The sequence below is a fragment of the Aethina tumida genome, chromosome 6, assembly GCF_024364675.1.
Source record: "Aethina tumida isolate Nest 87 chromosome 6, icAetTumi1.1, whole genome shotgun sequence".
Lineage (NCBI taxonomy): Eukaryota > Metazoa > Arthropoda > Insecta > Coleoptera > Nitidulidae > Aethina > Aethina tumida.
The window spans coordinates 10,986,340-11,004,990 of NC_065440.1; the positions used below are offsets into that span (position 1 = coordinate 10,986,340).

The 18,651-nt window shown below is 24.9% G+C and overlaps 1 protein-coding gene across 6 annotated transcripts in view; it reads left to right on the forward strand.

The window, feature by feature from the left end:
- The window catches only part of LOC109605812 (protein diaphanous), a 29,207-nt gene that overhangs the window by 304 nt on the left and 10,252 nt on the right, over positions 1-18,651 (forward strand). For 2 of the 6 annotated variants that reach the window (XM_049968400.1, XM_049968404.1), the window contains exons 1-7: positions 390-493; positions 9,983-10,144; positions 10,200-10,504; positions 13,408-13,594; positions 13,654-13,785; positions 17,198-17,306; positions 17,366-17,944. In XM_049968400.1, coding sequence (XP_049824357.1) covers positions 428-493; positions 9,983-10,144; positions 10,200-10,504; positions 13,408-13,594; positions 13,654-13,785; positions 17,198-17,306; positions 17,366-17,944 — 1,540 coding nt within the window. In that variant the 5' untranslated portion in view covers positions 390-427. Of the gene's footprint in view, positions 1-133; positions 217-389; positions 494-939; positions 1,097-4,733; positions 4,826-5,005; positions 5,077-9,981; positions 10,145-10,199; positions 10,505-13,407; positions 13,595-13,653; positions 13,786-17,197; positions 17,307-17,365; positions 17,945-18,651 lie in introns of those variants that run through there. The other 4 variants (XM_049968401.1, XM_049968402.1, XM_020022408.2 and 1 more) reach the window with 4 other exon arrangements.

Sequence of the window (18,651 nt, forward strand, 5' to 3'; positions counted from 1 at the left end):
TTTGGGGGGATAATTGTTTTAGGTTATGTGTCTCTGTTTATTTTAACTTTATTTGATGTTTATCATTAGTAAAACGGTTTAAATCTTATCATTGTTTGATGATAAGTCAGTTTTAATGTTAATGTGATTTCAGGTTGTGATTTACATTCCAAAACCAAACACCACGAACACACACACACAATGTCTCGACAGGAGAAAGCAAAATCTGGCAGTTTTGTAAGTGATTCACATTTGTACCACGTATTAATTTATTAAACAACTCTCAGTATAAAACTTATCAGATAATATTCATCGAAAAGTAGATAAGTCAGTATGAAAGTAAATAGATTAAGGAATTTGTACGACCCAGGCCTGCAATAATCTTATCAATATCAGTAAGTAAAGTAAGGTTTAACCAGTTAATATGTCAATTTAATACCCAAGAAAAATGTCTGAAGACCAAAGGAGACACAAAAGGGACTACCCGAAGCCCATGCAAAGAAGGAAATCAGTCGTGAGTGTTTTCATTTATCAAATACAAAAACAGGAACGAAAACGAGCGTGAAAACATAACGGTAACGGCAGATAATTTAATACGTTACGCGAGCAATTAACGTATTAACGGTCCAATTTATTCCATGGAGAGATTTTTTTATGAGTCACACTTGTGTTTTGCAATTTGAACAGATGCGCCACGGATATTAATAAACTGAGTCGATTTTTGTAGTATTTAATTGTTCAGTGTTGGGCCTGAGGCTTTTACTAAGCTGAAATAAGGAAAATGAATCAGGAATTTTAATAAACGAGGAGATTAATGCAAAAAGTACGACTTAAACGACGAATTTATATGTAAAATTAACTGAATTAAGTAGTTTAGCGTATTGAAAACTGAAATATTGAAGAACAGCACTTGTTTATCGCCGAATGTACTGTTTTAGCGGTGACATAACTCGTGCATAAGTAGGGGGAAGCCGCGTCGTGCGGTTTTGATCAGTACGAAAGTGAATTTCAAGCGCACTCAATCGGTTTGAAATCGGGACCGCCAGCCGGTTTGTTATTGTTTTAATGTGCCATTTGTTGTGTGACATTGTTTTTATTAGTTAAGATGTATACTTATGTAAGTTTTCTTTGGTTTTGTTGTGCTAATTACGATAATAATAATAATAATGGAACAACCATGACCCCAATATCGTCCTGATTCATATCTCCTTGACCACACTCAACACATTGTGATTTTTTATTAAATTTATTCATCATTGGTTTATTTATAAACTATTTTTTTACTTATACTGATGGTGTTCTTATCGCCTCGTTCGTTGTCGCTTTGTTGTAATTGTTATTTATGTTATTTACCGTTTGCATGGAATAAATATGTATGAATCGACTGGTAAAAATTTAATAAATCCGTCATAAATTGTCAAAGTTTGATGGATGGATATGACTGGAATCCTGAAAAAGGTCAGTTATTCAGTTATAATCATTCGTTTTTTGTTTTAATATTGTTATTAGATTTTAATACCAATTAGTTAAATAATGGATACATCAAAAATCATATTTGTATCTTGGCTGCACTGTAAAGGTAAAAACAAATGATTGGTTTGATTTTTTTCTTAAAAATATAAATGTCTAGGTCTCCCTTGTAACATTTTAAGAAAACAAATATGGTCAATTAATTGCCAAACTAATAAATTTTGAAAACAATTCTTATTTCTTCGCATCCAGTTTTTGGAATTCTTTATATGTGATTTTAAAAATATATACTTAAAAATGTGCTAAATTAATTGCATGTTTCTATTTTATATAGTTTTGTAGCAAAAAATTGCCAAAAAATATAAAAAATATTCAATTGTTGAAACATATTTATGAAATTTTAAAATAACGAAGAAAAAAGAATTAAGAATTGATTTTAAAAATTGCAAGTTTGTATCTTTTCTCTGTTTTTGTTAAGACGTTGTTAAAATGGAGTAATTTCATTTTTTATTTCCTCGTTCTAGTAAATCGAGTTTTAAAAGTTTTTGTATGAGATCTTGGAAATATATACTTTAAAATATGCTAAATTAGTTGGTAAAAGTTGCATGTTCCTATTTTCTATAGTTTTGTAGCAAAAAATTGCCAAAATTTGATCGATGAATTTTTGAAATATGGTTTATAAAAGTGGTCAGTCTTTTTATTTTAAAATATTCAGTTGCTGAAACACGTTTATGAAATTTTAAAATAATGAAGAAAAAAGAATTAAGAATTGATTAGTAAAAATTGCAAGTTTGTATGTTTTCTCTGTTTTTGTTAAAACGTTGTTAAAGTGGAGTAATTTCATTTTATGTTTCCTCGCTCTAGTAAATCCAGTTTTAAAAGTTTTTATGTGAAATTTTGAAAATAGATACTTTGAAATGTGCTAAATTAGCTAGTCAAAGCTGCATGTTCCTATTTTCTACAGTTTTGTAGCAAAAAATTGCTAAAACTTGATAGATGAATTTTTGAAACATGGTTTATAAAAGTGGTCAGTCTTTTTATTTTAAAATATTCAGTTGCTGAAACACGTTTATGAAAATTTATAATTATGAAGAAAAAAGTATTAAGAATTGATTAGTAAAAATTACAAGTTTGTATCTTTTCTCTGTTTTTGTTAAAACGATGTTAAAGTGGAGTAATTTCATTTTCAGTTTCCTCGCTCTAGTAAATCCAGTTTTAAAATTTTTTGTGTGAGATTTTGATAATATATACTTTGAAATATGCTAAATTAATTGTACAAAGCTGCATGTTCCTATTTTCTACAGTTTTGTAGCAAAAAATTGCTAAAATTTGATAGATGAATTTTTGAAACATGGTTTATAAACGTGGTCAGTCTTTTTATTTTAAAATATTCAGTTGCTGAAACACGTTTATGAAAATTTAAAATAATGAAGAAAAAAGAATTAAGAATTGATTAGTAAAAATTACATGTTTGTATCTTTTCTCTGTTTTTGTTAAAACGTTGTTAAAGTGGAGTAATTTCATTTTCTGTTTCCTCGCTCTAGTAAATCCAGTTTTAAAAGTTTTTATGTGAAATCTTGGAAATATATACTTTAAAATGTGCTAAATTAGTTGGTAAAAGTTGCATGTTTCTATTTTCTACAGTTTTGTTGTAAAAAATCGCCAAAATTTGATAGATGAATTTTTGAAACATGGTTTATAAAAGTGGTCAGTCTTTTTATTTTAAAATATTCAGTTGCTGAAACACGTTTATGAAATTTTAAAATAATGAAAAAAGAATTAAGAATTGATTAGTAAAAATTGCAAGTTTGTATGTTTTCTCTGTTTTTGTTAAAACGTTGTTAAAGTGGAGTAATTTCATTTTTTGTTTCCTCGCTCTAGTAAATCCAGTTTTAAAAGTTTTTATGTGAAATTTTGAAAATAGATACTTTGAAATGTGCTAAATTAGCTAGTCAAAGCTGCATGTTCCTATTTTCTACAGTTTTGTAGCAAAAAATTGCTAAAATTTGATAGATGAATTTTTGAAACATGGTTTATAAAAGTGGTCAGTCTTTTTATTTTAAAATATTCAGTTGCTGAAACACGTTTATGAAAATTTATAATTATGAAGAAAAAAGTATTAAGAATTGATTAGTAAAAATTACAAGTTTGTATCTTTTCTCTGTTTTTGTTAAAACGTTGTTAAAGTGGAGTAATTTCATTTTCAGCTTCCTCGCTCTGGTAAATCCAGTTTTAAAAGTTTTTGTGTGAGATTTTGATAATATATACTTTGAAATATGCTAAATTAGTTGGTCAAAGCTGCATGTTCCTATTTTCTATAGTTTTGTAGCAAAAAATTGCTAAAATTTGACAGATGAATTTTTGAAACATGGTTTATAAAAGTGGTCAGTCTTTTTATTTTAAAATATTCAATTGTTGAAACACGTTTATGAAACTTTAAAATAATGAAGAAACAAGAATTAAGAATTGATTAGTAAAAATTGCAAGTTTATATCTTTTTTCTGTTTTTGTTAAAACGTTGTTAAAGTAAAGAAATTTAATTTTTTGTTTCCTCTCTCTAGTAAATCGAGTTTTAAAAGTTTTTATATGAGATCTTGAAAATATATACTTTAAAATATGGTAAATTAGTTGGTAAAAGTTACATGTTTATATTTTCCATAGTTTTGTAACAAAAAATTGCCAAAATTTAAAGGGTGAATTTTGGAAACCAGGTTTTTAAAAGTGGTCAGCCTTTTTATTGTAAAACATTCAATTGTTGGAATATTTTTAGGAATACGTTTATAAATTTAAGTATCTACTTTAAAATCTGCTAAATTAAATGGTGGAAGTCACATCTTTCTATTGCTTATAGTTTTATTTAAAAAAAAAAAATTATGAGTTTATGAGAGGTCTGTTTTTTTATTATAAAACTTTTTGAAATAAGTTATTTAAATATTAAAATTATAGTGAATCTTAAGTTTTTATTTCATATCAGTTTTTCTTAAAATAGCGTTGAAGAGAAAAATCTGTACAAGAGAAACCAAAAACTCCTCTTTAAATATAAATACATGTACTGTACTTGAATGAAATCAAGTGAGTCTTGATTGTATTTATCTAAAAATGATTAAACCTTCTAATCAGTTGTTTTGTTTGTTTGTAGCCATTTAGTTGCCAGCTCCCTTTTTTTATTCACCATTGTTTCAATTACAATCACTCAATAAATTAAAAATGAGAACTCGGTCGTAGCTTATACTAATTATCTTATCTGGGGGCAAACATTCAAATTCTCACCTCAGCTCCTCAAGCCTCATTAGCGAGTTTCCGTGAGTCGGGGTCCGTCATGTCCTCGGAATGTGGCAGTGTCTGCACACGAATTTGCTCCTGCATCATCGAACAGGTAACACGACAAAAAAAAAATCACATTCGTGAGTCGGAAAATCAACAGGTAATCGGTATTAATAGAGAAGTGTGTTTTTTTAATAAAATCGGCGCGTGGGCGGGGAATAAACACGTATCGGATCCAAAATAAACATTCCGTAATGTTTGTCACGTGGTGCCGTGTACTTCGCATTTAAAGGCGAATTTAGAGAAAAAATGTGTCAAAGTTTGTTGAGTGACGATCGGGATTTGGGCCGTCGAAATGGACTTGGAAAGTTCCTTTGGTTTTTATTTTTTTTTTAATTTAGTCGTTGCTTTAAATACTAATCTTAGTTACGTTAATCCGGATTTGTTTGAGGTTGTTAATTAACACGCAGACCAACACAATGAAGTTTGAGTTTTTTGGTGTCTGATATCGAAGAACTGATTCAGCATATTTTTGACGTGCTGTTTTCAGTTGGAGTTTTTGAGAGACAGGCTAATTGAATTTAGTTCTTATGACAGGCTTAAGTAAATAAATCCAGATATAGCTGGAATGGCCCATGAGTTATTTTTTTTCTTATTCTTGCTCAATTCCCTCCTAGGTCCCCATATAATCATTCTGAGTTTTACTGATCTAAGGTTGTTTTAAATCTTTGTGAGTGAAGTTTTGTTATTATTTTATAAATTTTTGGCATTGTTCAATATTAAAAGACAGTCCACGTCCGTGGCAAAATAGATAATTTTAATTTAAATAAAATGTCAGAAATTATACATATTTAGGAGTAGGAAAGAATTAAAAATTAAATGCTGAATTTCTATTTCAAAATAATAAATAAATAATTGAAAATATGATTTTTATTTTTATATAAAAATTGAGAATTTAAGGGACAAATTCAACTAATATTTCTCAATTTTTACTAAAAAAGTCATAAAATTTTCAGAAATTTGACAATTTTACAATAAATTTCCCATAACATTTAAAAATTATTATAAAATCCAACTGATATTTTTCAATTTGTACTTAAAATTTATAAATATATCAGAAATCAGGAAATTTTACTGTAAACTGAAGTTTAAAATGTTCAATTTTCATTTAAAAATAATAAGAAATTGTAAATTTCAGAAATTAAATATTTTGGGAGAGTTTGATGTAAAAATTGAGAATTTGAAGAAATTACACAATATATCAGAAATCAGATAATTTTACTATAAATTGAAAGTAAAATTAAGTTCAAATGCCACAACTTTATTTGAAAATAATAAAAAATTGAAAATTTCAGAAATTAAATATTTTGGGAGAGATTTACTTATAAACTGAGAATTTGAAAGACAAATTCAGCTAAGATTTTTCAATTATTACTTAAAAATCAGGAAAATTTCAGGAATTACACAATTTTACAATAAATTTTCTTTAAAATTGATAAAATTATGAAAAAGTCCAATTGATATTTTTCAATTTGTACTTAAAATTTTTAAATATATCGAAAATCAGGTAATTTTACTGTAAATTGAAAGTAAAATTAAGTTCAAAATGCCCCAATTTTATTTGAAAATAATAAGAAATTGAAAATTTCAGAAATTAAATATTTTAGGAGAGATTTACTTATAAACTGAGAATTTGAAGGACAAGTTCAGCTAAGATTTTTCAATTATAACTTAAAAATCAGGAAAATTTCAGGAATTACACAATTTTACAATAAATTTTCTTTAAAATTGATAAAATTATGAAAAAATCCAATTGATATTTTTCAATTTGTATTTAAAATTTATAAATATATCGGGAATCAGGTAATTTTACTGTAAATTGAAAGTAAAATTAAGTTCAAAATGCCCCAATTTTATTTGAAAATAATAAGAAATTGAAAATTTCAGAAATTAAATATTTTGGGAGAGATTTACATATAAACTGAGAATTTGAAAGACAAGTTCAGCTAAGATTTTTCAATTATTACTTAAAAATCAGGAAAATTTCAGGAATTACACAATTTTACAATAAATTTTCTTTAAAATTGATAAAATTATAAAAAAGTCCAATTGATATTTTTCAATTTGTATTTAAAATTTATAAATATATCGGAAATCAGGTAATTTTACTGTAAATTGAAAGTAAAATTAAGTTCAAAATGCCCCAATTTTATTTGAAAATAATAAGAAATTGAAAATTTCAGAAATTAAATATTTTAGGAGAGATTTACTTATAAACTGAGAATTTGAAGGACGAGTTCAGCTAAGATTTTTCAATTATTACTTAAAAATCAGGAAAATTTCAGGAATTACACAATTTTACAATAAATTTTCTTTAAAATTGATAAAATTATGAAAAAGTCCAATTGATATTTTTCAATTTGTACTTAAAATTTATAAATATATCGAAAATCAGGTAATTTTACTGTAAATTGAAAGTAAAATTAAGTTCAAAATGCCCCAATTTTATTTGAAAATAATAAGAAATTGAAAATTTCAGAAATTAAATATTTTAGGAGTGATTTACTTATAAACTGAGAATTTGAAGGACGAGTTCAGCTAAGATTTTTCAATTATTACTTAAAAATCAGGAAAATTTCAGGAATTACACAATTTTACAATAAATTTTCTTTAGAATTGATAAAATTATGAAAAAGTCCAATTGATATTTTTCAATTTGTACTTAAAATTTATAAATATATCGAAAATCAGGTAATTTTACTGTAAATTGAAAGTAAAATTAAGTTCAAAATGCCCCAATTTTATTTGAAAATAATAAGAAATTGAAAATTTCATAAATTAAATATTTTAGGAGTGATTTACTTATAAACTGAGAATTTGAAGGACGAGTTCAGCTAAGATTTTTCAATTATTACTTAAAAATCAGGAAAATTTCAGGAATTACACAATTTTACAATAAATTTTCTTTAGAATTGATAAAATTATGAAAAAGTCCAATTGATATTTTTCAATTTGTACTTAAAATTTATAAATATATGGGAAATCAGGTAATTTTACTGTAAATTGAAAGTAAAATTAAGTTCAAAATGCCCCAATTTTATTTGAAAATAATAAGAAATTGAAAATTTCAGAAATTAAATATTTTAGAAGAGATTTACTTATAAACTGAGAATTTGAAGGACAAGTTCAGCTAAGATTTTTCAATTATTACTTAAAAATCAGGACATTTTCAGGAATTACACAATTTTACAATAAATTTTCTTTAGAATTGATAAAATTATGAAAAAGTCCAATTGATATTTTTCAATTTGTACTTAAAATTTATAAATATATCGGAAATCAGGTAATTTTACTGTAAATTGAAAGTAAAATTAAGTTCAAAATGCCCCAATTTTATTTGAAAATAATAAGAAATTGAAAATTTCAGAAATTAAATATTTTAGGAGAGATTTACTTATAAACTGAGAATTTGAAGGACAAGTTTAACCAAGATTTTTCAATTATTACTTAAAAATCAGGACATTTTCAGGAATTACACAATTTTACAATAAATTTTCTTTAGAATTGATAAAATTATGAAAAAGTCCAATTGATATTTTTCAATTTGTACTTAAAATTTATAAATATATCGAAAATCAGGTAATTTTACTGTAAATTGAAAGTAAAATTAAGTTCAAAATGCCCCAATTTTATTTGAAAATAATAAGAAATTGAAAATTTCAGAAATTAAATATTTTAGGAGAGATTTACTTATAAACTGAGAATTTGAAGGACAAGTTCAGCTAAGATTTTTCAATTATTACTTAAAAATCAGGACATTTTCAGGAATTACACAATTTTACAATAAATTTTCTTTAGAATTGATAAAATTATGAAAAAGTCCAATTGATATTTTTCAATTTGTACTTAAAATTTATAAATATATCGGAAATCAGGTAATTTTACTGTAAATTGAAAGTAAAATTAAGTTCAAAATGCCCCAATTTTATTTGAAAATAATAAGAAATTGAAAATTTCAGAAATTAAATATTTTAGGAGAGATTTACTTATAAACTGAGAATTTGAAGGACAAGTTCAGCTAAGATTTTTCAATTATTACTTAAAAATCAGGACATTTTCAGGAATTACACAATTTTACAATAAATTTTCTCTACAATTAATAAAATTATTAAAAAATTAAACTGATCTTTGTCAATTTGTAATTAAAATTAACAAATATATCAGAAATTATTAGGTAATTTTATTGTAAATTGAAATTAAAATTAAGTTTAAAATGTTCAATTTCTATTTAAAAATTGAGAATTTGAAGGACAAGCTCAGCCAAGATTTATCAATTTTTACTTAAAAATCATGAAATTTTTAGGAATTACACAATTTTACAATAATTTTTTTCTAAAATGGATAAAATTATTAAAAATTCAACTGATATTTTTCAGTTTGTATTTAAAATTAATAAATATATCAGGAATCAGGTAATTTTACTGTAAATTGCATATAAAATTAAGTTTAAAATTCTCCATTTTTATTTAAAAGATAATAAGAAATTGAAAATTTCAGAAATTAAATATTATAAGGAGAGTTCCACTTAAAAATTGAGAATTTGAATAGTTCAACTAAAATTTTTCTATTCTTACTTAAAAATTAGAAAATTTACAGGAATTTTTGTAGTTTTGCTTAAAGAATTAAAAATGAGACAATTTTACAATAAATTGTCTTTAAAATTGACGAATTTCATAAAAAATTCAACTATTATTTTTCGAATTTTACTTAAAATTAATAAATGTTTCGAACATTAAATAATTTTATAATAAATTGATTATAAAATTAAGTTCAAAATGTTTAATTTCTATGTAAAGAATAAATAATTGAAAATTTCAAAAATTAGACATTTTTAATTAATAATTCTCCATTTCAATTAAGATATGTCAAATATTATTGAAAAATTATATGTTTTTTTTTTAAAATTTCATAATAATGTTTCTTTAAATTTGACAAATTTAATAAAAATTAATGAAAATTAAAAAATTAAAAAATTTAGAATAATGTCTACGAATAGATGAAGTCTAATTAATATTTTAGAATCTGCACATAAAAATTATTCTGGAACGGTCGAAAATAACTGTTGGTCTATGTAATCAATTCACCTGTTCGATTCAATAAATGCGTCACGTTGCATTCGACCTTCATGACTCACGCCTTCTTATTTCCCCTCAAGTGTAACGTTATGGTATCAACAATCAGCTTGACTATATTAGATGTCTGTTTACAGCTCGAGTCATGGTTCAAGCCGGGCACCGTGAGGAAATCACAGACGCAAACGCGTCCCACCAGCATGACCCAGAGGCCCAATTCGGACATCGATATCGGCGAGCAGGACGACCTCCTGAACCTGTCCGTCAAAGAGGTCGATCTACGGTTTCAAGATCTAATGGTAAACACTGGTTAAGCCTACCCGGTCTTTAATTTTAAGCTCGTTGCGTTTGTAGAACGACATGAACTTGTCTGAGGAGAAAAAGAAGCCGTTACTGAGCCTGCCGACCGACCAGAAGCGTAAGATGTTGCTGATGAATCGGAAGAACGCCACCAAAGAGACCGGTCAGAAGTTCGACAAGCCGGAAGACTACAAGGACTACCTGACCAAGTATTTGGAGATGGAGGACCAGGCGAAGTTGCACAACTGCGTCGAATCGTTGAGGGTGGCCGTCACCAACAATCCCATCAGTTGGGTGCAGGATTTCGGCGAGAAAGGCATACAATTGGTCTACAACGTCATAGAACAAGCGTTCAAACAGTCAGTTCATATAAAACTAGTTTGTGTGGAAAGTTTAGAAATTTTCTCATATATTTATGTTAATTAATTGACCATCGATAAAAAGTAGCTGAGAAGCTAGTGAAATATCAATTTTTGACGATTTTCAGTCAAGTTTATAATTTAAGTAATTTTCTCCAATAATTAATTTACAAGTATTCCAAGTTTTACCTATTTTAATTGATGGTTTAATTTAGTTTCTTTAAAAATGATAAATTTGATAGAAATTTCAGCTGAATTAGACAATTTTACAATAAAATTTTTATTACATTGACAAATTTATAAAATAATCCAGTTGATATATTTCAATTTTTACTTAAAAATAATAAATATTTCATAACTTAGACAATTTTACTAAAAAATTTAATTAAAAATTTAGCTCAAAATGCTTAATTTCTATTTGAACATAAAAAAATACTGAAAATTTCTTAAATTATATATTTTTAGGTGTTATTTACGTTTACCTTAAAAGCATAATTTAACAGAAATTAGACTCCTTTGGGGACTGTTTACAACAAAATTGTGGATCTGAAAAAAGAATTCCACTAAGATTTTTCAGTTTTCAGTTATAATTCACGAAATTTAAGGTAATTTCCTTTAAAAATGACAAATTTAATAAAAATATTTTATTTAATTTTTACTTTAAAATCATAAAAAATTCTCAGAGACATTTAAACCAAAATTGAATACTTCAAAGAAGAATTTAATTAAGATTTCTTAGATTTCATATAATATTCATGAAATACTCAGTAAGTTTTAGAAATAACAATAAATTAAATGAAAAATTGAGCTCAATTTTCTTAATTCATACTAAAAAATTATAAATGGATTGAAAATTTTAAAAATTAGACATTTTTAAGAGACATTTACACTTTAACGAAGGATTCAACTAAGAATTTTTAGTTTCCACATAGAATTCAAGAAATGCTTTTCCCTTTTTTACTTAAAAATTCTAAAAATTTCAGAAATTAAACAATGTTATGATAAACCAAATTAAAAGTTGCGCCCAATTTTATCAATACTTACTAAAAATAATAAATGGGTTGACAATTTTAAAAATTAGACATTTTCAAGAGACATTTGCTCGAAAAATGGGGAATTCAAAGAAGAATTCAACTAAGAATTTACAACTTTTTACATAATATTCATGAATTACTCAGTAATTAGGTAATTTTACTATAAATTTTATTTAAAATTAACAAATCTAATAAAAATCTAAATATTTTTGATCTTTTTTACCAAAATATTTTGAAAATTACAGAAATTAAACAGTTTTATATAAACTAAATAAAAAACAAATTAATAAAATTAGATAATAATAATTTTAAGACAAATTTATAAAATTGATATATTTACTAAATATAAGATTTCTCAATTTTTGCTTAAAAATAATGAATATTAAAAAGCTTCAGATATTAAATATTTAAAAATTTATAAAATTTATCATAGAATTCAGCAAAAATCCCTAATTTTACATTTAAAAATAATAAAAATTAAAACATTTTATATATTTCAAATATATTTCAACTAAAATTTATAAAATTTAGCTAAAATTGACCAATTTAACATGAAATTTGGCAAAAATTCCTCAATGTATATTTAAAAATAATACAAATTAGAAAATTTCAGATATTTCAAACATTTTTAGGGTAATTATCAGCTAAAATTTATCAAATTTAACTAAACTATAAAATTTAACATAAAATTCATATAAAATCCTTCATTTTACATTTAAAAATAATAAAAATTAGAAAATTTCGCTGAAATTTATAAAATTATACATGAAATTTAATTAAAATTTCTCAATTTATATTTAAAACTAATAAAAATTAAAAAATTTCAGATATTTCAAATATTTTTAGGATATATTTCAACCAAATTTTTTAAAATTTCGCTGAAATTTATAAAATTATACATGAAATTTAATTAAAATTTCTCAATTTATATTTAAAACTAATAAAAATTAAAAAATTTCAGATATTTCAAATATTTTTAGGATATATTTCAACCAAATTTTTTAAAATTTCGCTGAAATTTATAAAATTTAACATAAAATTTAATTCAAATTCCTCAACTTATATTTAAATCTAATAAAAATTAGAAAATTTCAGATATTTCAAATATTTTTAGAATATATTTCATCTATAAAATTTTTAAAATTCAGCTGAAATGTATAAAATTTAACATAAAATTTAGCTAAAATTACTCAATTTATATTTAAAATTAATAAAAATTAGAAAATTTCAGATATTTCAAATATTTTCAGGATATATTTCAACTAAAATTTATAAAAGTCATCTGAAATTTTTAAAATTTAACATAAAATTTAGCTAAAATTTCTTAATTTATGTTTAAAGCTGATAAAAATTAGAAAATTTCAGATATTTCAAATATTTTTAGGATATATTTCATCTAAAATTTTTGAAATTCAGCTGAAATTAATATATTTCAACTAAAATTTATAAAATTCACCTAAAACTTACAACATTTAACATAAAATTATGCTAAACTTTAATTTTTTATTTAACACATAAAAAATTAGAAATTTTGTTAAAATTCATCAATTTGTATTTAAAACTAATAAAAATTAAAAAAATTCTGATATTTCACACATTATGATAAATTTCAGATCAAATTTATAAAATTTGTATTTAGTATATTTTTAATCTAAATTTTCAGCTAAAATATATAAAATTTAATATTAAATTAATTAACTGACGTTAAATAATTATAAATAAACATCAATATACTGTCAACTAGATGAATCACCTAAATGAAGAAAAATTGAATATATTTTTCGTTCAAACAATTCAAGAGAAAATTTCTACATTTTTAAAACTAAAACTTATAAACCAGCAACTAACAATCAATTTTAATAATTCCAGAAACGACACAAAACTAAAATACGAATGTCTGCGTTGCATAGAAAAAATAATGAACAACACGTGGGGTTTGAAAACGGTCCTCGAGTACGAAAAAGAATCCGAAAAGAAGAAGTCCAACAAGGCCCTCAACTTGATAGCCAAGTGTCTGGACCACAACAAACCGAGTCTAACCACACAAGCACTGAAAGTAAGTCGACGCATTTTCGTGCCCACAAACTCATAAACTAAATTTGCATCAATCCACAGATTTTGGCGGCCGTTTGTCTGGTCGACGAAGAGAAAATACTGCTGGCTATCACCGAGGTGGCGGAGGAACGGGGCAGGGAACGGTTCGAGCCGATCTCCAACTCGATCAAGACGGGCAACAGCGAATTGCAGGTTTGTTTATCGTATTGTTGAAAAAAAAAAAATGATTCGTTTAGTTTGGTTATAATGTAGTTGTTTTTTGTTTTGTTGTTCCGCCACGTGTTTATGATTGTTGTTTGATTTTAATGGTGATTTTGTGATTTGGTGATGTAATTTTTTGACGCGTAATGAAGCTGAAGATCAAGAACAAGGCGAAGAAGAAGCTGCTCAATTTGGTGGTACAATATAAATGAGGAATTCAGTGCACTGTTTTTTATGTCGTAAATATTTCAGTTATTGAGATTTTCTGTGATATTTAGTTTAATAATTATTGTTAATAAATAAACCAGTTTAATTATTTATAAATATACCAAATTATATTGGTACAAATTTATTTTTACTCGATTTTTAATTTAATTTATCTTTTTGTACAATTATGTCTTAATTTACTTCTTTAATTATTTAATATCATAATAATTTTGTTTTAGAATAATAATTTGTAATATTGATTGATTGAACTGATTATAACTTGTATAAAGTAATTTGAATCTTCTTTAACCATTCACATTTTGTTGTTTTTTGTTCTAATTAAGGCTTTTACATTTTGCCTCAATTATCTCTAAAGGCGTATGCTTTTATTTATTACTTGGAATTTATTATTTGGATAGATTATATTTTTAAATAAAGAATTAATTGATTTTTTTATCATTTACCTCTTTTAACTATTCTACATCTATTATTTTTTGGTTAGATTTATACCATGTATAGTTATTATTATTTAATAAATGAAAACAAATTCTTATTAAAGTTTGTGCATTTCTAATGACTTAATTTGTTCTGCCTTTTATAATTTTAACCAATTTTCTCTGTACCTCTAAAGACGTATATTTTAATTTATTTTCTAAACTAGTTTTTATATAATAATTTTATATTTGAGGAGTTATTAGAATAATAATGTTCTTATTTATTATTTGGACAGATTATATTTTTAAATAAAGAATTAATTGATTTTTTTATCATTTACCTCTTTTAACTATTCTACATCTATTATTTTTTGGTTAGATTTATACCATGTATAGTTATTATTATTTAATAAATGAAAACAAATTCTTATTAAAGTTTGTGCATTTCTAATGACTTAATTTGTTCTGCCTTTTATAATTTTAACCAATTTTCTCTGTACCTCTAAAGACGTATATTTTAATTTATTTTCTAAACTAGTTTTTATATAATAATTTTATATTTGAGGAGTTATTAGAATAATAATGTTCTTATTTATTATTTGGACAGATTATATTTTTAAATAAAGAATTAATTGAGTGTTTTTACCATTTACCTCTTTTAACTATTCTAAATCTATTATTTTTTTGTTAGATTTATATCATGTATAGTTATTACTATTTAATAAATGAAAACAAATTCTAATGAAGGTTTCTGCATTTTCTATGACTTAATTTGTTCTGACTTTTATAATTTTAAGCAACTTTCTTAGTACCTCTAAAGACGTATACTTTAATTTATTTTCTTAACTATTTTTATATAATAATTTTATATTTGAGAAGTTATTAGAATAATAATGTTCTTATTTATTATTTGGACAGATTATATTTTTAAATAAAGAATTAATTGATTGTTTTTACCATTTACCTCTATTAACTATTCTACATCTATTATTTTTTTGTTAGATTTGGATCATGTATAGTTATTACTATTTAATATATGAAAAGAAATTCTAATTGAGGTTTCTGCATTTCTTATGACTTAATTTGATCTGCCTTTTATAATTTTAACCAACTTTCTCAGTACCTCTAAAGATATTTACTTTAATTTATTTTCTTAACTATTTTTTATATAATAATTTTATATTTGAGAAATTTTTAGTATAATAATATTCTTATTTATTATTTGCACAGATTATATTGTTAAATAACCAATTCATTGACTGTTTTTACCATTTACCTCTATTAACTATTCTAAATCTATTATTTTTTTGTTAGATTTGGATCATGTGTAGTTATTACTACTTAATAAATGAAAACAAATTCTAATGAAGGTTTCTGCATTTTTTATGACTTAATTTATTCTGTCTTTTATAATTTTAACCAACTTTCTCAGTACCTCTAAAGACGTATACTTTAATTTATTTCCTTAAGTAATTTTTATATAATAATTTTATATTTGAGAAGTTATTAGAATAATAATGTCCTTATTTATTGTTTAGACAGATTATATTTTTAAATAAAGAATTAATTGATTGTTTTTACCATTTACCTCTTTTAACTATTCTAAATCTATTATTTTTTTGTTAGATTTATATCATGTATAGTTAATTACTATTTAATAAATGAAAACAAATTCTAATTGAGGTTTATGCATTTCATATGTCTTAATTTGTTCTGCCTTTTATAATTTTAACCAACTTTCTCAGTACCTCTAAAGTACTTTAATTTATTTCCTTAACTTATTTTTATATAATAATTTTATATTTGAGAAGTTATTAGAATAATAATTTTCTTATTTATTATTTAGTCAGGTTATATTTTTAAATAAACAATTAATTGTTTGTTTTTACCATTTACCTCTTTTAACTATTCTAAATCTATTATTTTTTTGTTAGATTTATATTATGTATAGTTATTACTATTTGATAAATGAAAACAAATTCTAATGAAGGTTTCTGCATTTTTTATGACTTAATTTGTTCTGTCTTATAATTTCAACCAACTTTCTTAGTACCTCTAAAGACATATGCTTTAATTTATTTTCTTAACTATTTTTATTTAATAATTTTATATTTCAAAAGTTATTAGAATAAAAATTTTCTTATTTATATTTGAGCATATTTTAAAATAAAGAATTAATTGTTTGTTTTACCATTTACCTCTTTTAACTATTCAAAATCTTTTATTTTTTGGTTAGATTTATAACTTATATAGTGTATTATTATTTAATAAATGAAAACAAATTCTAATTAAGGTTTCTTCTTTCTTATAATCTGTTCTGCTTTTTATAATTTTAACCAACTTTCTCAGTACCTCTAAAGAAATATGCCTTAATTTCTTTTCTTAACTATTTGTGACTAATAATTTTCATATTTATTAATTGTATAGGTTATATTTTTGAATAAAGAATTATTGATTGTTTTGGGTTTTTCACCTTTTTCTATTTTCAATCATTTATAACATGTTGTTTTTTGACTAAATTCATAATTTGTATTGCTTTTATTATGTAAAGAAATAATTTGAATTGATTTTTGGAAGCTCCTAGTTTTTATTTTTTTACAAAAGGTTGTTAAAGTATAATAACTTCTATAATATGTGTGTATGTTTAATTTTCTGAATGTAAAATTTAAAACAGATATTATTGAATGATGTATAGAAATGTTAATAGTTTTATGTATAATAGTTTAAAACCACAAACTTAAAATACATTTATATGTTTTCAGAGCGTCTGTTTCCAATTCATCAACGCCCTGTTATCTAGAACTGAAGACTTCGAGTTCAGGATCCACTTGAGGAACGAAATCGTCCGACATGGACTCTACGAAAAGCTCAGTAAGTTCCCAATTTTAAACCTGTCAAAATCTCCCTTCATTGAAGGCTTCATTTTGCAGATGAACTCAAAAACGAAACGAACCCAACGGTCAAAGTCCAGTACGACATATTCGAAAGGGAACGGGAGAACGACGCGGACGAGCTGCACGACCGCTTCGACAAGGTGAAAGTCGACATGGACGACATGCAGGACTGTTTCGAGGTGCTGAAGAACACCACCCTCGACACCCCGTCCGAACCGTTCTTCCTCAGCATACTGCAGCACCTGCTGTTCATACGCGACGACGTGACCGTCAAGCCCGCCTACTTCAAGATCATCGAGGAGTGCGTGTCGCAAATAGTGCTGCACCGTTCCGGACTCGATCCGGACTTCAAGAAGAACCACGTCGAGCTGGACCTGGGGCCGGTGCTCGACGAGCTGCGCGAGAAGCCCATCACCAACGCGGACAATCCGAAGATCGAGGACCTGCGCAAGCAGCTGGAGGAGGCGATCTCCGAGAAGACGGAGCTGGCCGCCAAGCTCGCGATGGTGAAGGAGGGTGGCGCCGCCGTCGGAGACGGCAAGTTGGATCCGGCGCTGGTGGAAAAGATGAAGAACGCCCCGATACCGGGGGCGCCGCCGCCGCCTCCGATGCCCGGTAATACATCCGGTTTTATAATACTGATGGTTTTGAAAATTTTCACGTTTTCTCAAGCTGTAAAACTTTCTGAAGAATTTAAAAATGTTTTTTAAAATCCTGAAAATTCTTAAACAAATAGATTTTTAATTTTCAATTCGTCATTAATTTTATTACTTAGTCTAAAGTTTCTTTAAGTGGAGAAAATTGTTAATTCCAGGATATTAAATTAAGAGATTGATTTTTTTATTGTTCTAATAAATTTTATAGGAAACAACAAAATAAGTTTTCTCTATTATATTTATCAATTTTGTTTCTAATTTTTGTGTTATGCTTTGGTAATATTTTTAAAAATTACAAAATTTAAATTGTTTTTACTAAAATTTTCTGAAGAAACCTGAAAATTATTAGATATTAAAACAAGAAATTGTTTTTGTCTAACATTTTCTTGAGAAACATATTGGACAATTAGATTTTCAATTTTCTATTCTTCAATATAACATATTCTCTTCTCCAGGATAATATTGCATTATTTAGTATTAATTATTAAATTCAGGATATTAAAACATGATTTTTTATTTTCTATTCTTGATTACTTTTTCTACTTCATTCTTAAATTTCATTAATTAGTATTAATTAATTAAAGTATTTAGATTTTAGAATACTAAATCAGGAAATTGGTTTTCTTTCAGTTTTCTTAAGAAACTTGAAAATTATCGGACAATTAG